This window comes from Ochotona curzoniae, unplaced genomic scaffold, assembly GCF_017591425.1.
Source record: "Ochotona curzoniae isolate NIBS_2020 unplaced genomic scaffold, NIBS_Ocur_1.0 contig_43, whole genome shotgun sequence".
NCBI classification, from domain to species: Eukaryota; Metazoa; Chordata; class Mammalia; order Lagomorpha; family Ochotonidae; genus Ochotona; species Ochotona curzoniae.
Genome location: NW_024466218.1, coordinates 11601305 through 11625530, shown reverse-complemented (window position 1 = coordinate 11625530; position 24226 = coordinate 11601305). Strand labels below are relative to the sequence as shown.

The 24226-nt window shown below is 47.2% G+C and overlaps 1 protein-coding gene across 5 annotated transcripts in view; it reads right to left on the bottom strand.

The window, feature by feature from the left end:
* FHOD3 (formin homology 2 domain containing 3) overlaps window positions 1–24226 on the bottom strand; it is a 431569-nt gene that overhangs the window by 385365 nt on the left and 21978 nt on the right. For all 5 annotated transcript variants that reach the window (XM_040984913.1, XM_040984917.1, XM_040984914.1 and 2 more), the window contains exon 2: window positions 753–859. In XM_040984913.1, coding sequence (XP_040840847.1) covers window positions 753–859 — 107 coding nt within the window. The remainder of the gene's footprint in view (window positions 1–752; window positions 860–24226) is intronic.

Below are 24226 nucleotides of genomic sequence, written 5' to 3'. Positions count from 1 at the left end.
CCCCCTTGTGAATATTCATTTGGGATCTACCCTAAACACCACCCTCTAAGCTTTCAAAGGCAAGGCCTATCCTGTTAAAGGGCTTTCTCCTGTGAGGGGAGCTTTCCCACTGCTGGATGTTTTTCCTAGGAGAAGGGTTTTCTTGCATTTGTGGCTGTTGATGCACTGCTTGGTTCTTGACTTTGCACTTTGGTGTTACCCTGAAGAAATCCTGCTTTCCTGTACATCATATGTTCCCACCTCTGAATTTTCTCACACAATAGACCTAGCCAGAAGCCCTGCAGCCCACAACAATCCCACCTTCTGAGCACAGATCTGAGTTTCTCCACATGTATCTGTAGGCTAAAAGTAACTTGACATTCATTAACATAATTAATCACCATTTTCTCCACTGTTATAACTATTAAAGATAACACTGTCTAAAACAATAACATCAGCCAACAAAATAAAAGATGCAGTAAACTACCACAGAAAACCATGCTTAACAGTCAGCAATCCAGAAAAATCTAGATTGTGATATTACATTGAAAAATAATTTAAAATGCAAATGCTACAGGCTTGATTAAACTATACCAGAAATATTTCTAGGGCAGGATAGGAACTGAGTAACTTCACCAAGAAAAGTTGTTGTTGAAAATGCACAAGAGCCTTATGACTCCCTGGCAATCTCCCTTCATCCTGTGTGACTGTGTATACAAACAAGGTCAAAGCTTTGGCCTCTGTGTGCGCCCATCCCCTATCATCCCTCTTACCCCGCGTCATCTTGGAAGCCTTCCAGCTCATCACGTTGCTCTGCCAGGGTGGCTTCCAGGTCCAGGTAGGTGCCATTGTGGGACAGCTGCAGTGCACAGTCATCAAGCTGCAAGAGAAAGAGCCCGTTAAATGCACCTGCTCCTTAGACGGGAACTCTGCAGAGGAGGAGCAGTGTTGTACGGAGCATTGGCACCCTAAAACATGAGACATAACTATCAAAGGGCAATGCTGCTGCATACAGCTCAGGGGTATACTGCACAGTAAGCAGACAGATCTTTCCACTGTTGATGGAGCCAGGGAAGGCTGGGATGGAGTAGGAAGAGAACCCCTTTGGGCATGGGGTCAGCGCCTCTGTCCGCTCGTAGGGACACAGAGAAGCTATGGACTTGGTGAGTGGGCCCCGAGCCCATGGTGCTGATCAGACCATGAACTGAAAGTTTATAAATAAATTTAGTAGTGGTGGGGGTGGAACATGAGAAGCCTTTCTATTCAGATTCTGTATCACACCTGGCATATCACAAATAACACCAGCTCAACAACCACACTTTCAACAGATTGAAAGAAACCTTCTGCATCTGAACACATCCAAATCACAACATGTCAAAGAGGATCTTGAGTGTCTTTGTTCTTCATCTCATTTTTAAAACGTCTTATTTAACAAAGATGCATTTTTTCTAGTTATGCTTCAGGTGCTGCTGTTAACACGTGTGCATGGTAAGTCATTTGAGCCTCACATAAATTCTGTAAATTCTATTGTTAGCCCCTTTATAGAGGAGGAAACTAAGGCATAGAGAGATGAAGTTCCTTGCCCAAGCATAAACAGCAGAGCAGAGATTCAGAGCAGCCGAGTCCCAATCACCACATGCTGTACTTAGAATCCTTGTACTTCTAAAATGCAGCTGTGGGCCATCTGAGTGTTCAGGAGTGGCCTAGACAGAGTTATTCCTTTGCGAATCCCATTCAACTTACCTCCTAGGTACACAGACCACATCTCACAACCCCACAGCCATGCTCCAGCCTCTAGCCTCATTACTGAGTACCAACCAACAGAAGGGGGTGAGAGTGACCTAGCATCCCCATGTACTGACTATCCCACTTTCTTCTCTTGACAAATGCAAAAGACCCAGAGAAGGATCCCAACCAGAAAACAGCAGGGGCACTGAGACAAGAAGCTAGGGTTCCTACATCACTGCACCCAGGCTTTGATAGCCCATCCTGGACTGAAGCCAGACCACTAAATGGGCCCTTGCTGTGAGAAATCATTAGATTTAGAGGTTGTTGCCCCAGGCGCCACGAGGTAGCATATAGAATCAGTTTACCTAAAAATAAAGGAAAAGAATTCTCCCAAAGAGGACTGGCTGAACATGATGGGGAAATTCTGCCTTGTGACTTCATGTTTGATTCCCCGGGCTATTAGGGGAGCTCTCACATTCAGGTCAGGATGACTGAAGACCCTTCTTTCCAAAAGGATGGAAGACGGGGAAACACAAACAGCTGCATGGCTATGCTAAAACATCAAGAGAGATACTCAACGATCTGCTACTAAAGGGAGGTTTCCAACAAGCAAGCCGACTCTTTCCATGAAAAGACTTCACTTGTGACCCCCAGCAAGAGAAATTTAGACTGTGGCCTGACCATGTATGCCTGGCTGCATCCCCTGGCCAGCTGAGACAGGCTGCTAGTTCTTGTTAGAGACACCCCGCCACCCTGCTATTTCCTGGATTCCACTTATCCGCCACAGAATGAAAAGAATTTGTTCTTTATTATTTGTGAGACATACCTTGTGGAAATTATTGAAAGGGTTAATCCTATTTGATTCACTTGTCCTATTTCTCTAATAACAAACCAAAGTCGTGATGGTGAATTCCAGCATTCTTGATGGGCATGTTAGAGAATGAATCATCTGCTCTGAGAAAGCAGGGAAAGGCAGGAATTAAATTAGCCAAAATGACTCTGCCATGGTGTCAGAGGTGCACCCGGGGTTGTGAGGAAAACCACAGGACAGCTGCCTGCCCGTCTCCAGGAGCAGCAGACAGGAACGGTTTCCTGCAGCAGGCATCTCTCAAGCCCAAATTCTCCCACAGACTGAGCAGGCTTTAGCCTTCCCAGATGGAAAATCCCGTTAGAACCCGAACCTGTTAACACACACACCAGGCCAGGTTCACAATGTACTCACGGGAGGCTCACACTTGACTTTAAACCTCTACTACTGTCAGCAACTGACAAAGCTCACATCCTGTAACCGACAACAACAACAACACTTCTGCTTCTGTCTAATCCCTCATCTTATCAAGACTAGAAGACCTGATATGAAAATCCTCTAGGCTTTAACACTATCACTTCAAGTTTTATTTACATGTAAGGCAGAATGACACAGAGACAGGTAAAGAAACACAAGAACCTTCCCATCACTGGTTCATTCTCCAAACGCCTGCAACTTCAGGGGCTGGGCTAGGCCAGCCCAGGATGCAGGTCAGGAGCCAGAATCCTCCATGTGGGTGGCAGGAATTCAGCACTTGAGCTATCATCTGCTGCCTGCCCAGGAGGCACATCAGCAGGAACCCAAATTGGAAGCTGAATGGGGACTCAAACCCAAGCACTCTCAAATGCAACGCAGGCATCCAGGCAGCATCCTAACCCACCACACCACCACAGCCACCCCTCAATAGTTTCTGTCACCTAAACCACCAAAAATGTAGGAGCCAGAAAAAGATAATATTGGATAAGGAATTTACACTCCTCTTCATGGAGGGCTGTAACCCCCATTCAGTCCTGGGGGGTGGGCACCAAGAGAAATGCAACTCTTGCATGAGGCCCTGGTACAGACAAGCTCACTAGGGCCTGCCCCAACATGGCCAACATGAGCCCAGTGCCAGAAAATGTCCATGGCTCTCACATACATCCGACGTCTCATCTCTACCACACAGACCCATGGACCCGTAATAACAGAGGTAGTGGTCAAATATTTAGGAGGTCATATGCTTTGACTATTTCCTACTCTTCATGAGAATTAATTTGATTGTGCTTCCATCATTTAAGTTTTCATCATGGTCTTCTTTCACAGCTGACACAAAAATTCCTCAGAAGGCAATAGTTTGCCCTCCCAGACCAATGCCAGCACACAGCCTTCTGACCCTCCCCAGCCATTCCTAAAGTGGAGGGGACAGAGAGGGGATGCAAAAGCTGAGAGACCCTGGCCCAGGGTCTTCAGTCACTGATATCCCAATAAAAGCCCTCTGCTCTTCTCGTCTGGGGAGATGGTCATCTGGTGACCAGCAGGTGTAACCCCTCCTGGGTGACATCAGTGGCTGTTTTGTATGTCATTTCTGGCTCATCCCAGCAATCTGGGGCAAATCATGTGACTTCTTGGACACTCACCCCATCCTGCCAGACGTGTGCCTAGTGTGTTCCCTGCCAGCCCAGAATCTCAGCAGGTAGACCCACAGGTTCCCCCCAGGCCCTTTATCACCATCCCTGCTGACCTTACATTCAGGGCCTTATTCAGCTACATTTGTTTCCACAGTTCAACAAAAAGACCACAGGGAAGACAGCAACACTTCCTTCCCTCCAAAGAATTGTTTCACAGAGTAAGTGTGACTCACAAACAGAACTTGCAGAGAACAAGACACCATCACAGCATGTGGGAGCTGAGCTCATCCTTGCGACATACATACTCTTTCTCCTCTAAGCAGCAGTGGAGGCCCTGGGATCCTCTGTAAAATGCCCAAGTCCCCTTCCATGAAATGGCTGCCATCGTCCCCTGCCATCCCCCAGGTAAGGAGTATACATTCTCCTCTCTAGTCATGGCACTGAGTCTCCAGCTGGCAGAATAATGGATCTGTGCCTTGTAGTCCCTTGGGACAAACACATGAGGTCTGCAGTAAGTGGGACAAGCACCCAGTCAGCTGCCCTGAGTGCTGACAGCCTGGGCTACACAAGCCCCATCACCATGGCACCTGAGACATCTGAGCTTACTATGTAAACTGTGAGCCCAGAGGTAGGAAGCCAGCTGCTCAGCTGGACTGATGCCCCAAAGACTGGAAAGTCTCCCTCAGTATTTGGGAGGGGGCTCCACTTCAGAAAGCATCAATCTGGTAATATTTTTTTATTGGGAAGATGGAGAAAGAGAGATCTCTCTGCTGGGTCACTTCCCCAAATGGCTGCAGCAGCCAGGGGTGTGTCTGACCGGAGCCAGGAACGCCAGCTGGGTCTCCCACATGGGGGACAGGAGCCTAAGCACTTAAGCCATGTGCTGCTACCTACAAGGATGCAGATAAGCAGGAAGCTGGACTGAAAGCCAGGGAGCCAGAACTCAAACCCAGGTGCTCTATGGTGTGATGCCTGTGTCCCAAACAGCAGCTTAACCTGCAGCACCTAGTACTCACCCTGGGAATCATTAGTAGAAACAAAGAAAGAGTTACGCTGAATGAATTCTTCAATAGCGGTCAATGATAATTAAGAGAAAGGCACACACTTGCAGAACAAAATGGTATGAACAGAATGGGGTGGCCAATTCTGATCTGGCTGTTAGGAACATGCACACTGGGGGACCCAGGCTCGCCCTCCACAGGAGCAAGGCCCCCGGGACCCCTCGCCGCTAGACCAGGGAAATCTCAGTTCCTACTTCCTATCAGGGAGGCAACCTGATCCCAACCTAGAACTCTCCTGTCAAATGTCTTCCCTGCTATTTCCTGAATCCTTGGTCCCCTGGCAGCCTAGCCCACTGCACTCCTTCTGAGTGTGTTGGCCAAGACACCCCGGGCACTTCAGGACAGAAGACAAGGCTGGAAGCCATGTGAGAAGACTGGCGTTTCACAGGGTGATGACAGGAGGGTAACCATTAGGGACAGGGGTGGGCAGTGGGAAGCCCTCAGACCAGGCTGCAGGCTCCCTGCCAGGTAGTAGAAGCTCTCCACCTGTGGCCAGCACTGGAGGCAGGGCTGGGGAGACCGGAGGACAGGAGGGAGTCAGGCCTTGAACCACTCTGCCTGCAACAAAATAATCTCTGTGCTCTGTGCTGTGAAACGCTGTGCTCCTTCAGGCTCTTTCCACTGTTCTGGCAAAGACAATGCTCCCAGATGGGCAGACTCACCATCTGAAAATAAAAATTAAAACACACACACACACACACACACACACATCTAAACCCAGGCTGATGTCACATCTCCGTTTCCATATTCTTCCCCTTCCCTAATCCACTGGGCCAGCTTAATGATTATCTGGGTTCTGGCAGCAGCTCTACAGCGATCCTTCCGCCAAGCAATAAAATCCCTGGGTAGCCTCGAAATAGATATGCACAGGACCATTCTATAAATACATGCGAGGGCTACCATTTAAACTAACTTCAGTCATCATTTCAATGTGAAGAAACTGCTGGGGTTTTCTTGTTTTTCGGAGGATTTTTTTTTTTTTTTTAGAAAATCAATCAACCTAAGGAAAAGTTCAAAGGCACAGGAAGGCCCTCGCTGCTGTCTGCCAGCCTGGCATGTAGAACTTTCACAGAGGGGTGTTGCAGCTGCTTCCCGGGAGAACGAAGTCCTCCTCAGCTCCTGGGATTGCTTGGCTCTGCCAAGGAGTGGAGGAGCACATGTGACTTGGCCAGACCTGGAAGGCATCTCCTTGGAGGGGTTATGGGGGCGGAGGAGCAGACAGGGTACAGGTGGTCTGCTCTTGCTGCTCTTGGAACAGCCACCTCCAGCTGAAGCAGCCAGGCTGGGCCAGCTGCTGCTGGGTGGAAGACCATGCCCTGATTTCTCCTCCTGCCACAGCTACAGCACCCCCTAGCTGGCAAACTTCCACCAGTTGAGTAAATGAACCCAGCCTGGATCATCAAGCCTCGAGGTGAGCCACTAGCCAAGGACAAACATAAGATCCAACCCAGAAGAAATAAGATTGGACTAGCCCAAACCAAAGCTGCCCAGTAGATCCACATGCTTGTGGGTAACTTTATGGTTGTTCCTTTAAGTCTATATCTTCTTCCACTGGGCCTGCAACCCCCACCCCAGGAGCACACAGCAGGTGTAACTTTCCCCTTCAAGTTTCAGATTGACTGGGCATCATCTTAGTTCTAACAGCAGCACAAATGCCTGCGGTGGGAGCCAACTGGTCAGTTGCAGGACAGCTCGCCTGCTTCCTAATGCATGGGTTGCTAGGCAATCATGAAGCAAGTGACCTCCTCAAATTTTGTGGTTCCTTCTAAAAGCAGCAGAGAGGAGAAACTGAACTTGGAGACAAGCTAAGAAAGTTCAGAAAGAGAGTTTGCAACAGGCAGACCATGTGTCCCTTTCATGATTAAGAAAAAGGAGAAACGCCTCTAGCTTATTCAGACTTTTATAAGCAAAGGATTAGAAAGCACATACCTGGGATACCCTCTGTTCATTGCTATGGTGGAGGGTGAGGGCGCAGTGTTCCTTATGCTTCCAATTAGATATACCCCACACAATAAGAGCTTTCACTTCCTGTAAGGACATAACTAAATTTATGTGTTTCAAGATACACACAAAGGTGGGAGTTGTGGTATAGCTAGTTAAACCCTGGCTCAGAATGCCCACCTCCCATTATCAGAGTGCCTGAGATCAGGTCCGGCCTCTGCTTTTGACCAGACTTCCTGCTAATGTGCATCCTGGGAAACCACACATGACAGCTCAGGTGCCTAGGTCCCTGCCAACCACAATGGAAATCTAGATGGAGCTCCTGGCTCCTGGCTTTGGCCTCGTCCAACCCTGGCTGTCCCAGGTGAGGATTCAGCCACTCAGCCATTGTGCCAGGCCCTGGATATAGAATTCTGAACTAGAAGTTAGCTTAGTAGAACAGTCTGAAACAGTTATTGCACTGTCCCATAGTTTATATCAATCACTTCAATGCAAGCATCAGGCTTACTTCAGCTGTTTTGAATAAAACCCTTTTTCCTCTGCCTCCATTCAATGTTTTTGGTTTACATCAGTTTTACTACACTATTCTTACATGCAGTTTCCCTTGCATTCATTCTCTGGAGTTACAGCCTATCTTGAACTTGTGACTTGATGTCATTTCTTAATTTTAAAAATGTTATCTCATCATATTCTTAGAACCATATCTATAAACTATTCTGAAACTGTTACTGGTTTTTTTTTCTGTTACTGGTTTTTAAAAATATGTTTTTATATTTTGACATGGAGATACAATGGAATATTATTCAGCCATGAAGAGAGGTACAGTACTGATATTTGTTATAACATGGTACATATCTTGAAAATGCTTCATTAAGCAACACAAGGCAGAGGCTCAGAGCCACAAATCACCACATGTCATAAAATCACCTAAATAAAATGTATAGAGCAGGCAAACCCACAAAAGCAGAAAGACAACTGGTTTCCAGGAGCTGGGAGGAGGGAGGAATGAGGAGCAGCTGAAGGGTCTGCAGTTTCACAGGTTATCCAGAACAATCTGGAATTAGTGGCTTGGCTGCACATCACTATGAAGTATTAAACGTCACTGAGTAGAATGCTTTAAAATGGGAATGAGTGTGAATTCTAGTGTGAATTCAAAACACCAACAAACGCAAATTACTGTTTTTAAAAAGCATGAAAAAAAAGTTCTTCTGTCTTCAGATACAGTCTCTGTCCCTTCTTCTCCTATGCTAACACTGTAGACCCTTGTCCCATATACTTCTTATGCTCTTATCTGCGTTTTCTGCTCTCCGTATACTGGTCTTAAGATCTATTGAGCTATCTTCCAGATCATTCTCTTCATCTCTAATTAATTACCTGTTGAACTCATTTACCCCATTCTTAACTTTTGTATTTTCTTTTTTATTTCTACAATTTCCATTTGGTTCTCTATATATCCTGTTTTACTAAAATTCTTCATCTTGTCTATTTTCTAGGTTGTGCTTCTCACAAATTTTTAGGTTGCCACATTTGAAACCTCTAATGTTAGAATCACCTATCAACATTTCTACGGGTTTTTTTCCTATGTAACTTATGCCTCTGGATATGCCAAGAAACTGTCTATTGAATGCAATCAGTGATGAAAACATTTAGACACCAGTGATGTTTTCCTTCAGAAAGGATTTTCCTTGGCTGCTGGCAAGCTGAAAGGCTACCATTAGCTCTTCCTAACTTTTCAACCTCCTTATGTGCTTTCCTGCACCTGCCACTGATGACACAGCAGTTGCATCAGAGTGGCAGACAATGTAGACCATCAGACTCAGAGAACCTCACTTCAGTCTCTTTTTTCTCTGGGATCCGGTGGCACTATCAAGTTTTTGCTTCCTTGGTAGCTCTCTGGAACCTTCAACAAGGAAGCCTGGCCCTGTGGCTTGCTTCCCTCTTGTTTGGGGTCAGAGAACTGGTCTGCTACAAGCTTGCTCATCAAAACCAGAAGCAGAAGCCTATGCAGCTAATTTTTAATAGCTAAAAACATTTATTATCTACATCCAAGAACTAGTATGAATTATTTAATCCCTCGACAAGCTTCTGGGCAAGGTACTAATTCACATCTTCAACTGATATAAAACTATGAAGCAAAAGCTCACAGGAAGCATTGATTTGACCCAAGGTCAAATTTACCCAAGGTCACCAATTAGTAACAATCGAACCCACACAACACAGCTCCTGAGCCCATGTTCTTAGCAACTGTACAACAGAATGTAGAATGAGGAAGGGCAGAGGAGCACTTGCTCAACCATTCCAACATTGAGAGATTAAGACAGCACCAAGAGAACTGAGAAGGAACAACCGGGGAACATAAAGAAAAGCCAAGAGCAAGCCAGAGGAAGACAGTGTTTCAGGCAGAGCATGGCCAATGACAAATGCTGGTGAGAAAAGTAAGAGGCAAGTGGGACCGAGGTCATGAAAATAATTCCTGGAGTGTTATCAGCTGCTCATCCTTTCAAACAATAAAAGCAATGACTGATAAGTATGCAGCCCCACATCCTAGTCCCCAAACATTCCCCAAGCAGTGCATCCTGCTGGCTTTGCCCAGTGAGATGAGGCAGAGAAAACCATCTCTAAAGAGTGCCTAAATAAGCTCACATAATTAAAATCCAACATCTCATGACCGGAGACACCACACAAATATGAGAACTGTCACTGATTCTCTTTAAATGTTCCAAACTCTTACACAAAATTTGCAAGAACTTTTAAAATATTTTTCCTACCAAAAAAAGGAAAAGAAAAACTTCAGCTATTCATTATCACATAACAAGAAAAAATACTAGGACATGTAATACGAAGGAGCTTGCACACACATGGAACACGTCAGATATCAGAATGAAGAACTGGGAAAGGGCAGAAAAAGAAGATCTGGGAGAGAGTGTACATTGCTGCAGTGAGGGGAACCACCATAAGACAGACCCAGCCAGCACAGGTTCACTCACACCAGCTCCTACATTTGTAGTACAAACTGAAAATATGAAATTCCAAGTTCAGAAAGTGGGAGGAAAAGTCTTTCTTCCTCCTTCATCTATCTCTTCTTCAACCTGCCATGATGTTCCTGCTGGTGCTTTTTGCCATCACACTTCCTTACAAGCAGGGAGATGCTGGGACCAGCACATTGGCTCAATTGGCTAAACCCCTGCCTATAAGCAACTGCATCTGATATGAGCACCAGTTCATGTCCCAGCTGCTCCACTTCCCATCCAGCTCCCTACCTGTGGCCTAGGAAAGCAGTAGAGAATGGCCCAAAGCCTTGAGACCCTGCACCCATGTGGGAGCTCCTGGCTCCTGGCTTCAGATCAGCTCAGCTCCAGCCATTGCAGCCTTTTATGGTGTAAACAAGTGGTCGGAAGATCTTTGTCTCTCCTTTCTGTAAATCTGCCTTTCCAATTAAAATAAATCTATCGTAAACAAATACACATACAATGAGTAGGGCAACGCTGGGCACAGGCCCATGCAGTATACTGGACCTGAGCCTGATTCTAACACTCTCTGCTCCTGCACCAATGCCCCTGAGAAAGGGACAGCCCAAGTTACCAGATGATGTGGGCATCAGGCAGCAGACAGTGCTGCTTGGGGAGATGGGCAAGCAACAGCAGACATAGCTGCACCTGGGTAGAGTGCCTCTTCCACCAGGCCATCAGCCTTCAATCAGTTGAAAACTAAAGAATTTCAAAACAAGGACAGTAGAGTACGAACTCCTAAGTTTTGCACTGCCTTCTGCTCTGGAGTTCCACACAGTCATACCCGTTACACACCAGAACCACCACTAATACTGCTCTGTTGGGCTCTGTAGCTGTGACCACAGGCTCCTCTCCTGCACCTGCACTCCTGCAGAACATTCTCAGTCATCACAAGGCCCTGTTGCCCAGCACCTGCACTCTCATCTCCATCAGCAGTTCTTAAACTTCACTGTGCACAACAGCCTCTTCAAATGCATTTAAAATGCAGATTCCTGAGCCACACCCCAGTGTTCTAATTCTGTAGAGTAGGCAGGTGGGGCCGGAGACAGTATGTTTTCTTTTTTGAGGAAGAGGAGAGGGAGAGAGAAAGAGTGGCCTTCCATTCACTGGTTCACTCTCCCAGATGGCCACAATAGCCAGGGTTGGGCCAGCCCAAAGTCAGGAGCCAAGAGTTTCATCCAGGTCTCCCACATGAATGCAAGGGCTCAAGCACTTGGGCCATCCTCCACCAATTTCCCAGCACAAAAGCAGGGAGCTGGATTGGAAGCAGGGCAGCCAGGCCTCAAACTGACATCCATATGGGATGCTAGCACTGCAGGCAGCAGCTTAACACACTACCCCCACAGAGCCAGCCCTGAGACAGCACATTTTCCACCACCCACAGGTAATCCAATGTGGAACTCTAGGCCCTATGCTGACAAAAGAGATACCCCTTCAGCTTACCTAGTGGAGTGTTAGAGACTGAGAACAGAAAGCCAGGGCCTCCAATGCCTTCAGAACTTCTTACCTCATCCCCAGCTCTTCTGTCTACTCTACCACCTTTGTTCAGGTGCCATTCTTCACCCTGAGCCAGTATACTACAGGGTTCAAGGGTGAGCATTTGCCCAACACCCCAGAAAAATTTCAGTGAGAGACAGCTCTGCCCGCCATCCATCACATGAAGGGCCAACAGCAGGAACTGCCCTCTGGGGAAGCACAGCTGGCCGTGACTGCGGACTTCTAGGAAGAACTTTCAAGATTCCTAGAGCGCACACTGTCCGTTAGCCAGGAGAACCCGGGCACCTGGGTAATGGCAGAACAACCCCAGAAAGCAGCCGCTTGGGAAGAAAAGAAGACCAGTCTCAGAGCCAAACCAACAGCCGAATGCTGGACCGGCTCATCAGCTTTCCCAGCCTGAAAACGGAGAGAGTCTAGCCTGCAGCATGTGCTGGAGTGTTTTTGATGGGTTGCCAAGAGTGAAAAGTAAAGAGACTGAGCATAAACATTCAAGTTTCCAGCTCTTTCTTCCAGGCCCGGGGAGGCCAGACTAAGCAGCCCGAAATCCCAGGACCACTCTTCACACAGAACACAGGTCTTCTGAGTGCCCGGGTCACCCTTCAGCAACAGCAGGGCTCTCCAAGTCTACGCGGCTGCCTGCCTTCCCCAGCTCACTTCTGCTCTGCGTGTGGCTGCTGGCTCAGGGCACCCGGAGGCCCTTTCTGCTCAGACCCCTGGAGACTGAATGTGCACTTTCTCCATTTCAACTGTGCAGAACACTAATGCTCTCTGCCTCACTCCTGCTCAGAGCCAGACTGTGGCTGAATCCCCCTCCCTTAGTCATTCATTAACTGGATGATCAGACAGCCCTGGTTTTGTGCCCAGCTGAACCCCTTGACAAAACACCTCCTCTCTCCAGGAACTCACTGAGGTCCATGAAGCCTTCATGACTCTCACAGTCCCAGATACCTAAGCAGCCTCCACGTCTCCTTCCCCCCTCTCTGTGGCCAACTCATCCCTCATGAGACCTCTGACACCCTGCATCTGGAAGCCCCATGGGGTGGTGATGTCACCTCCCCTACTGCCAACCCTCCCGCACCACTCCCCCCTCCGGCCAGGATCCCAAAGTCTAGGGCTGCTGAGAGCTGTAATTAGACACTGCTCGCTGGACTCACTGCCACAACTTTTTTAATCCAATTTTAAAATCCACAGGCATCCATGTATTTCTAAATTACAACTTATACACTTTTAATTGCAAGAGGAAAAAAAAAAAAACAAACACTGCTCTTGCTCACGAGCAGACCACATGGCTTTGGGACACATCTCCCTCAGCTCCAGGCACTGTGGGGCAACCCTTGTAAGAGCCACTCACAGGGGACAGTGAAGAGAAGGGCTCCATCTGCAACACCATATACCCCATGTCACTGGGCCCTGAGCATCCCCCCACCCCAACACTGCATTGCCTTTAGTGTATGTCTGAGCACCGTCTGCTGAAGGAAAGTCAGCACCTCCCATGGGATGATTCCTGTTCGACAGCAGTTCTGCACGAGTTCTGGGGGCCATGGGGGGCACCCATCCACTGTGCAGGAGGTACATTTCTGCAACCCCAAATCAAAGTGACCCAGCTGTGAGTCCAAGAATGTTCTTATTTAGCTCATTCTAGAATCTGGAGACTCCACAACCTTTGATACAGAAACGAGTCAGACTGAGGCTGTGAAGGAGCACACTTTGGGAATCCATGGAAATTTCAACATCATAACCTTGGCTGCGCGGGAGAGGCTCTGCTGGGAAATCTTAGCAGATGGATCACTGTCTAGGTAATCAGTCATTGTCTTCCTGGGAGGTAGAGTCCCTTTGGTAACAAGCATCCTCCTGTGTTAGCTTTAGAGTCAAAATCAGCATCTCCTTCAGGTCCCACAAAACAGCTCACTTGGCTCCAATCACAGGCAGTAGCAGCAGGACCTTCCAGTGCAGCTTCTGAGGTGAGGGAATTGGAGTGTGGCTGGACAGTAATTCATACCTGCCCTCCTCACAGACGCCTGCTTCTCTTCGTCATCTGTCTACATGTGAGATTTCTACAGTGGCTGCCCGACTTCACTTTGGACAAGAGGTAATCATCCCCAGATGCTGAAGACAAACACTCTGGCCAAGCAGACACTGCACTCCAGATGCGTCAGTGCGTGAACACATCCTATGTGCTCCACCAGAGATGCCCACACCATCACGGGCATGGTTATAAGCTGATTCTCACACACCCTCGTGCCCACTCCTAGAGGGTTACACCCCCAGCGGTGGCAGCTGTCCATATTTTAGGCTCCCTATGCCCACCATTCAGAGCTGCCATTGTCCAGGGATACAGGAATATCCCAAGTTTCTGCACACCTAGAGGCCAGCAGTAGTGTGGTGGCAGCCATCCATACTGGACAAGTTAGGCTTGTTCCAATGGCAACAGTCTCAGGAAATGGAGCTGACAAACACTGCACAAGTCTAAAACCCGGAGCTTGAGACTCCAAGGTCATAACTGGTTCAAGAGGATAACTCCCATGGGCAACCACGTGGCCAGGCCAGCCCTGGAGATTTACAGCTGCTGCAAACACCAAGAATGGTGGAGAGAGCCATCAGGCACACCTCCATAGCAACGGGGGCTCAGAGCCAGGGTGCTGAGCTGAAGGTGGCTTCTGGAATGCCTCTCACCAGCTGCCAGGGCTCTCCAAGGATTAACTCAATTAGTCCCTTATCTCTGTACCAGAGTGCCAAGCGGGACAATTCCTTTTCTCCTCAGACTCCCTCATTCACATTTGCATTAGATTATTACCTAAATCCATTTATCAATGGCAGTTTCCACAAGCAGTCAGAAGGTGCGTTGGCCGGGCCAGCGCAGTCTGAGCCATCAACAACTGCTTCATTTCTCCACGTGTTTTTCCACATAGTCTTCCCCGCAAGCTTCACTGTCACTCAGGAAAAGCAACCTGGGCAATTCTGGTCAATGTATCCATGAGTTAGTAACCATGAAACCTTGGGTGGACATGGCCTTGGTCAAACTCGTAAATCCACTGAGAACACCAAGTTCCAGAAAGGAGACAATACCTTTAGAGCAGTAGAGAATTCAGAACCCTTTATTGTGAACACCGTCTGTTTATGGGATACAGGTTTGGCCACTGTTTAAAGCATAGCTTCTGGCTCAGAAACAAATAGTCTCTCTGAACACAGCTGCTCCTCAGAAAAAAGTGGGCAGGCACAGGATTCCCACATCCAGCTAGAGATGGCAAAGGAACCCGTCGCCACTGCTGAACCCCAGTGTCTTTGGTTCTTTGGACTTTTCCATGACTTCCAACTTGTTGTGTAATGAACAACTACTATTATAAATGGAACCAGTGCTGTGGCACCACTCATTAAGACATTGCCTATGAGGGCCCAGCACCATAGCCTAATGGCTAGTCCTCACCTTGCATGCACTAGGATCCCATATGGGTGCCAGTCCTAATCCTGGCTACTCCACTTCCCATCCTGCTCTTTGCTTGTGGTCTCAGAAAGCAGTAGAGGACAGCCCAAAGCTTTTGGGAACCTGCAATTGCATGGTAGACCCAAAAAAAATGCAGCCTGTGACACTGACATTCCATGCCAACATGGGTTTGAGTTCTGATTTGCTACACTTCAGATCCAGCCCCCTGATGATATGCCTGGAAAAGCAGCAGCAGATAACTCAGGCACTTTTGTTCCTCTACCAACCACATGGGACACCCAGATGGAATTCCAGGCTCCTAGTTCTAGCCTAGTCCAGCCCCAGCCATTGAGTCCATTTGTAGAGTGAATCAGCTAATGGAATTACCCTCTCTTTAACTATGCCTTTCAAATAAGTAACTTTAAAAAATGTTTTATAAGAAGAAAATTTTAATATAATAAATGTAGTTTAATTAATGGATAGAAATTGCCCGCAGATTGAGACCAGCAGATGCTGATTCAGCAGGTGAGGCAGGATCAGGGTTTTGTGGGCCTAACAAGTGCCCCATGGTACTAGTGCTGGGGAGGAGAGAGGAGGGAGGACAGTGGGGGAGGGGCGCAGGGAGGGAGAGAATGCAAGTGTTCACACACACCTGCTGGAGGAAGCAGGCTGAGTGAAGATTTTGCAAAGGAAATAACTCTGACCTTGGCCAGAGATATGGTTTTCTGATGCAGAAGGCATACCTGGGAAATAGAAGGCTGGGTTAGGGATAAAGCCTTGGAGCTTTGCATGGTCCCCTCCCATCAGTCTCTTCCTAGTTTCCCATGACAGGGCTGTGGTCTTTCAGAAGGATCCAATTGCTGTGTGTGCCGCACATTGAAACAAACAGGGCAGCCTGGAGGAAGGAGCAGCCCACGCCATCACAATTACAATGGGTTGCCTCTGGTATCTCAACCCACCCTCTGTGCATGCTCTGCAGTGTTGAGAAGAGTTCCTTCTAGCCATTTGCCTTAAGAGGGAAGATGGCATTCAGCTTCATCAGCAGAGGGCACAGACTGGAGGGAACATCGCAGGAGACAGTGAGGACATCTTGTGGAACAGTCCCAGGCCCGGACAGGAATATGCTGTCTCCCAGCACCTTGCAGTCCTGCACAGGCCCCTCGACCCACACATCTGGTGCTGCAGGCCTTCTGTCCTTGGACACACTGCTTCCATCCTCTCACTCATCCCCACCTTTAGACTGTACACCCCAGGCATCCTGCCTATGCCAGGCTCCCCCCGTGCCCACGCAGGAGTCCCAGCTGCAGTTACCCCACCTTTGGACTCCACAGGTGCTTCCCACAGCTCAGCTAAGCTCGTACCATCCAGAATTCTGAACTGCCCCTCCTCCACCAAGGCCTAAATCCCTTCCAAGTTTGCCCTTCCTTTGGAACCCTCACCCTGGGGGACTAGAGTTTGCTGGGACCCCATTATGAGTCTTCTGAAGCTGTGTAATGGTCCTTCACCTAAATTTTCCTCCTATTAGTGTGTGATTTCTTACTACTTTCTGAATTTAGACAGCAAAGTAGGAATGCTGCCTCTAACATCTACCACACTGGCACAGGCCAGTAAACTCTGCCACTCTCTTCCATGGACAGCCATGGAATGAGGGCCCATCTACAGCAGAGAGACCAACTCCCAGTACAGTTTGCAAGAACCAGTTAAGACTACACAGAAGCTGAGAACTTGGGCCTGTACTGTGGCAAAGTGGCAAAGTCCCAGCAGCTCCTGCACCTGGGAGATACAGCATACAATAGCCCATGTCCTTGGGACACTGTGCCCGTGTGGAAGATCCAGAAGAAGCTCCTGGTTCCTAGCTTTGGATCAGCTCAGTTCCAACCACTGTAGCCATTTGGGGAGTGAACCAGCAAACAGAAGGTGTGTGTGTGTGTGTGTGTGTGTGTGTAAAACTCTGCCTTTCAAATACATAATTTAAAAAAAAGAAGCCAAGAACAGAGACTTAAACCCTCCTCTTGAATATTCTCAAATCATCAGATGATCCTAAAGTCTTCTAGGCACTTATGAGCATTGAGTATTCCATGAGTACTGCATACACAGCAGAGAAAATGACATATACCTAATTCTCTATACTGTTGTAGCTGTTCACTAGCGCTAATTGAGTACCCATCTCTTTGAAGTAAATCAAAAGAAAGCAGAATCTTACAAAGAGGTGGGCAGCCAGAAGCACTGAGAGTCCAGCTGCCATTGTAACTGGACAGTCATGGAGCTCGGGAGGCAAGCAAGATGGCACCTTCCTAAAGCAGGAGCCAAGTCAGCCAGCTCCTGAGTGGGCATACTCAGTCCTGAGCCTGCCAGTACCCAGTGCCACATCACTGGCCATGGGTTCAGGTGGTTTCTGAGCACTCATTGAGCAGGAAAGTGTTGCCAACTCTACTGCTGTAGTCACCAAAACCCCTGAGCGCCTGGACAATGCTCCTCAAGGAGGTCAGCCATCTGGGAAGAGAAGGTACCCATTGACAGCAGGTTTCCTGCAGGCAAAGTCACTTTCGGTGGCCAGGTTGCCTTCTCCTTTGGATTTAAGTCCCATAGGGCAGGCATGGAACATAACTCTCCAATTATCCTCTGCTGGAATACTAATGGATACACTGGCCTTCTATCCCACAAGCCACATCACCCTGCCTTTAGCCCTCACCAGTTAGGACGCACCAGGTTCAACCAAACTTCCTTCCGTGTTCCAAGTGGAGGACCTATATTGTAGGAAGGAGCAGTAAGCAATCAAGTCTGTTCAGTAGCTGCCGGGATCCTGGGCGAGCTGGTTTTCCTCAGGCAAAGCCCACTGGCTAAGTCCCTACACTTAAATTGCACTAAGCACAAGCAGAAAATCTGTGACTTTCATCTTTCCCCACTTTTCTAAACTAAAAATTTTGTTAGTTTGCAATTGAAATTGAATTTCAAGTCAGATCTAACTTGGTGGGTGGTTCGCACAGCATGATCCTCAACTCAGTGGAACCACAGCTGGTTCAACAATATCCTCTTGACAAGAATGGCACACTCTGGGTCCTGCTGCAGACATGACTAATCAATGACCACATCTTTTCTTCAGACACCTGACTAGAAAGCAGGTATTAGCAGGTGACCTGACTTGGCTTGGTGAACCCTCTTAAAAGCTATTTTCCCTTCAAATCTCCGATGGAGATGAGCCCAGTAGTGCTCCGGGTGTCCTGCCTAAGTCCATCACTAAGATTCTCTCTCCTGTTGGAATGTAGCTGTAGCATTCACGAGGAAACCCAAGACATTTGTAACATTCCGGCCATCTGGTGACCACTGCACAAGGTCACAGGACTAGATAGCCTTGACCTTCCTTTAACCCACTTCTACCCCTTCAAAGCTAAAACTGTACTCCTCCACTGGCTCTTTCTACACCTTCCCAGCAGTATCCTGCCAAACCAAACCACCATCACTGCACCCCAACAGCACTCAGATCTCACGGCAGAGCCTCTTTGTCATCTCATGGGATACTTTTTAAAGATGTAAATCTTTACACTGCAGTGATTGACATCACTGCCAATGCCTTTCAACTTTTCAGCATAATCCATATAAGTTTATTATAAAACCTTAGGTAAGGGAGTGGATTCTGATTAGGAACAGGCATGGAAAAAGAGCTGCACAGCTTTGCTGGCAGGCTGCTGAGGATGACACTGGGGTAGGAGCATGGCTGCCAGGGCATGTGGGCACGTCACACAGGACAGAGTCAGCCACACACTCACCCGCAGGCTGTGAAGATGTATCAGAGGTCTCAGAAGGCAGGGACATGCAGGGATGGGTCCCCGAATTCCCTGATATCTCTGAGAGGAACATACAAAAAGAAAACTAGGGAAGCAGAGATAAGCAAGTGCCTTAAAGATTGAAACCAGCACTGACAGGGAACTGAGAGCAGTAGAGGACAGGGACAGAGTGGACATGCAACACAGCCATTAAGATGTTTTCATCTGGGTTTAAGTTCCAGCTACACTTCTGATTCCAGCTTCCTGCTAATGCACACCTGGGTGGCAACAGATGATAGCTCAAATACTTGGGTCCCAACCATGCACACGGCAGATTCCGATTAAGTAGCCAGCTTCCAGCTTTGGTCTGACTCAGTCACAGTTATTGCAGATAACTGGGGAGGGAACCAATGCAAGCCTCCCTATCACCCTTTCAAACAAGTAAGAATTGTTTTTTTTTTAAGAGGGAGGTATGGTCTCCTACCTTGCCCAATCGTTTCCTACTTGCTCCCTGGTGGCCCCAGGGAGACCCTGGCTTTAAAGGCTAGGGTCTTCCTGACCTGAAGACTCCCCACTGCCTAGCTCCACCCTGAGTACCTACATTGACAATTCAGTGCCTATTTTGGCACCTGCACTTGGATATATAACTTAAAGCTCCCTACTTAACCAACCAACCTAAGCTAGCTCTGCACCTGCTCTCCATACTCCTATCTGTGTGAATAGCAACTGTGTCTCTCCCGAGTCAGCCTTGACCCAGCTTTTCCTCCCACACCCTCCTGTAATCCATGGGGAAAGCAGATGGCATTGAATGCATAAATTTGGCTCTGACTGTATGATGCATTCACAATCCCTGGGCTCTTCCCACCATCAGCCTCCTAATGAGGCTGCCAGCCTCCACCCCTGCTCCATCCAGCAGTCACAGGGATCCTCTGTAGCACGTCAGATCCCAGCACTGCTCCTGCTCAGCATCTCCATGCCCCGAGGCTGCACACTGCCAAACTCGATAGTGGTCCACAAGAACTCGCCCTTCCCTCTGCCTCTCTCCCACCACTGTTCCCTTTGCTCATCATCCCTCTGCTTTCCTGGCTGTGGCTCAAACAAGCCAAATACACTCCATGCTTGCATTTGCTGTTCTCTCCGCCTGGAACACTTGCCACACTCCCAACCCTGACTGACTCCTTTCTTCTAGGACTCTGCTCCAATGCAGAATCCTTCCTTCACAACTGTACACTGTACACTCCATACCCTGCCTGTTCTTCATACCCATCACCACCCAACTAACCCCTTTTGTCTCCACCAGCCCCTTCCTCAGAACACCGACCCACAAAGTCTGGAATTTTAGCCATCATCCCACCCCCAGTGCTCAGCACAGGATGGCCACTCAGACATGAGTAACAGCTGAATGGGTAAAGAAGAGACAGGTTCCAAAAGTCAGACACTGGTTCCATTAACAGAGAGGTGGACATGTCTAAGGATGTAGAAGAGAACAGAAGACAGCATGGAGTAGAGCAGGAGATAGAAAACTATGGCCCAGCCACCATTTCTACTAATAAAGTTTTATTGGAACATAGCTGTTGTACACATTGCTTCAGTGTTGCCCTTGGTGTTTTGAGCATAGAAAAGCTGTTGCAACAGAAATAGTATGGCCATAAGAGCTAAAATATTACTGTCTGACCCTTTAAAGGAAACAGTTATCAATGCCCAACTAAAACAGTATTCCCATACTGTAAAACTCATGTGTCATGCTCTGACCAGAAAATATATGTATTTTTTTCCCATAACTTTGCAGGATGCTGGACCTCCAGCTGAGAGAGGAGTAAAAAGACTATATATAGTCATAACAGAGAGGAAGACTGGACTTCAGCCCCCGCCCTACCAATCACAAGTTGCATGTCACTACACAGGATGCCTGACTTGTCTGGATTCTTCTTCCGTCTCAGTGAGATGCGGGAAGGCCATCCACCTGCAGAACCCTTGAGAGCAGCTGAGATTTGAGAGGCAAAGAAACAGTCGGCTCACACTACATGAGGGTACTTCAAAACATTCGTGGAAAGAAAAACACAGATTTTATCTTATTTATTTACTTACTATTGGCAAGGTGGATGTACAAAGAGAAGGAGATTCACAGGGAAAGATCCTCCACCCACTGGTTCATTCCCCAAGTGGCCGCAATAGCCACAGCTGAGCCAATCTGAAACCAGGAATCAAGAGCTTCTTCTGGGTCTCCCATGTGAGTCTAGGGTTCCAAGATTTTGGGCCATCGTCTACTGCTTTCCCAGGTCATAGGCAGGGAGGAGGATGGGAAGCTGAGCAGCACTCAAATGGGATCCCGGTGAATGAAAGATGAGGATTTAGCCACCAGGCCATCACACTGGGCCTGAAAAAAAAATTAATCTTAAAGGATGCGTCTTATTTTAGTTCAAAAATAATGTTGAGATGCAACACATAATTATTTGTTATATACATGTTTTCCATATTCTATCAAAATAATAGTTAACACCAAAAATGTCCTTGCACTAAAATAAACTTACAATTTTAATTCCATTTTTTCACAGACTTCAGAAGTATCCTTGCATTTCATTTTTGGGGGGAATTTGGTGCATCCCAAACACAATCCTCACAGAGGTGCTAAGAGTGGTGTGCCAGGACCCCAAAGGGTTTCCTTCATCTTGCATGAACATTGCTTTTAAAACCAAAACTAAGGGTAACACATTCAATGGCATCAGCACTGCTGAGGGAACATGCAGGCTCTGGGAGAATCACGGGAACATCCGAGCTTTCTCTGAGTGGCTCCTGGATTGCTTCCTAAATTAGCAGGAAGATCGCCCATTTCAAAGAAAGCTCATGACACACTTTGCAGTGATACCACGAAAAGCAACTGATTTTGTGCCTATTTTGGGCTGGTGGGAAGATAACAGGTCCCCACAAGGGCAAAACTCTTGAATCACTGGATCAAAAATACCAGTGCCAAGAAACCACAGCACAAGGGGAGCAAGTAGGGCTGTGCACCTGCTCCTGCTGCCTCTCTTTCCTAAGCCTGGGACATTCTTTGGACTTTTCCACAAACTAAATAGCTCAGTATTATTTTCCTAAGAATTATAATGATCTGAAGTCCTTTACTAGTGTGAAATTCAAAGGAAAGGGCTACACCACTTAGGCATATTGTCTGTTAAATCAATGAACAATTCCAACTTGATACTCATGAAAGGCAACACTAGGTTAAGAATTAAGAGCAAATGCTTTTGTGACAACTTCATTTAGAAGTAAATTAAGACTCTAAACTAAGCTGGTTAGAAAAATAAGCAGGATTTAGGAGAAATCTTGACTCTCACGTTGACCGTTTTTAACTCACACCAAAAAATACATTTTTTAATTGACACATAATAATTGTCTAGGGGTATAGAGTGGCATTTCAATACATGGATAAAATGTGTAACAATCAGATTAAGTAACAGAGATACCCATCCACTCAAGCGTTTATCACTTCTTCATGTTGGCAACAGTCAAAATCCTCTCACTAGCTCTCTTAAAATATATAATTAACTGTTGTCAACCACAGCTACTGCACTGAATAACATTGGAAGTTATTTCTCTTTGGGACTGCTGTTTAGTGCAGCAGTTAGGTCAGTCCTTGAGATGCCCACACAAATGTCTGGCTTGATTCCCAGCCCCTCTGCTTCCAAGTCGGCACCTGCTAACATGTATCCTGGAAGGGAGCAGGGGATGGCCCAGGTACTCCCATTCCTATCACTCAAGTAAGAGAGCTGGATTGCGTTCTGGGCCCTTGGCTTCATTCTAGCCCAGTCCTGGCTGTTGCAAGCATCTGGAGTGAACCAGTGGATGGAAAATCACTCCATCTGCCTGCACCGCTGTCTTTCAAGTAAATAAAAATAAGTAAAAATAAATATCTAGCAAAATAAGTTACTCTTCCTATCTAAGTATACCATACCCTGGACTCATTAGCCACCCTGTTTCCACCATGACCCCCGACCCTTTTAGTTTCCGTTAACCACTATTCTACTCTCTACTTCTATAAGATCAAGTCTTTTAGCTTCTGCACGTAAGTGAAAACATGAGGTATTTGTCTCTTGTGCCTGACTTATTAATATAGCATCTTCAGGACTACCCATGTTGTCACAAATTAAAGGATTTCAGTGTTTGTACAGCCTACTCATGCCCCCATTGCATACATTTAGTACATTTTCTTCAACTACTGATCTGCTGCTGGGCTCCTGAGTAATCAACATTTCTTGGATGTTGTGATTTGTGCAGCAAATATCTCCTCAACAAACTAATTGCATCTCCCTTGGACATACACCCAGTAGTGGGACTGCAGGCTCACATGCTAGCTCTATTTTTAGTTTCTGGTGGACCTTCCACATTATTTTCCACAATGGCTATACCAATTATGTACCCACTAACAGTGTACTGGAATGCCCCTCTTTCTACATTCTCATTAGTATTGGATAGTTTTGATTTTCAAAGTCAGCTTAATTAGGCTATTGTGTGCATATTTGGATTTTTCTGTCCCCACAAACTGAAATATTTCTCATTGTCTCTTTCCTTGACCTTCCCATTACCAAGATAGGGCCAGACTGAAAATCCTGGCATTGGCAAAGATGTTTTTAATTTTGACCTGCCCATCACAGCAGGTCAAAAGACTGTTGAGACAGCCTTGACAATGCCATGACACAGGCTAACAACCTTAGAGAGTTGGCCACCCTGGCCCACAGGAACCATGGCAGCCTTATTCCACGATGCTTTATTTTCCTGAACCATTTTTAAAGCACAACTTTGATTCAGCTCTCAAAAATGGAATTCTTGTCTGCTTAGTACAGTCTGCTGCACTGCCCACTAGGTCTGGAATCGAGTCTTAGCACTTGTGTCTCAGTCTACAAAATAGTCATTTACATCTGTCCTTTGGATAAATGTTCTTCTGTCTTTTTCATCTGTGGGTGTGGACTCTCCAGCAAGAATTCTGACTCTTTCCAGTAGGCTACAAAAAGAGGAAGGGAGAGATGAAGAAAATACATGTTGGATTCCCCTCCTCCAGCCCACGGGGCTCTGCACACCACCTGCACCTGCTCTTAGGTATCAGAGGTCACAGAGCTTGAGGTATTTGAAGCGGAGAAAGAACTGCAGAGACAGCCACCCATGGCCTGGCACTGGCAGTGGGCGAAGCACCTGCATTCAACACCAACATCCCATATCAGTGTACCAGTTCAAGTCTCAGACACTCTGCTTCCAATCCAGCTTGTTGCTACAAGTCTGGGAAGGGAAGCAGATAATGGTCCAACTGCCTATTTCCTGCCACCTTTGAGGAAGACCTGGATGGATTTCTGGGCTCCTGGTTTCAGCCTGACCCAGACCTGGCCGTTGAGGTCAGTTGTTTTATTTGTTAGCTCTCAGTGA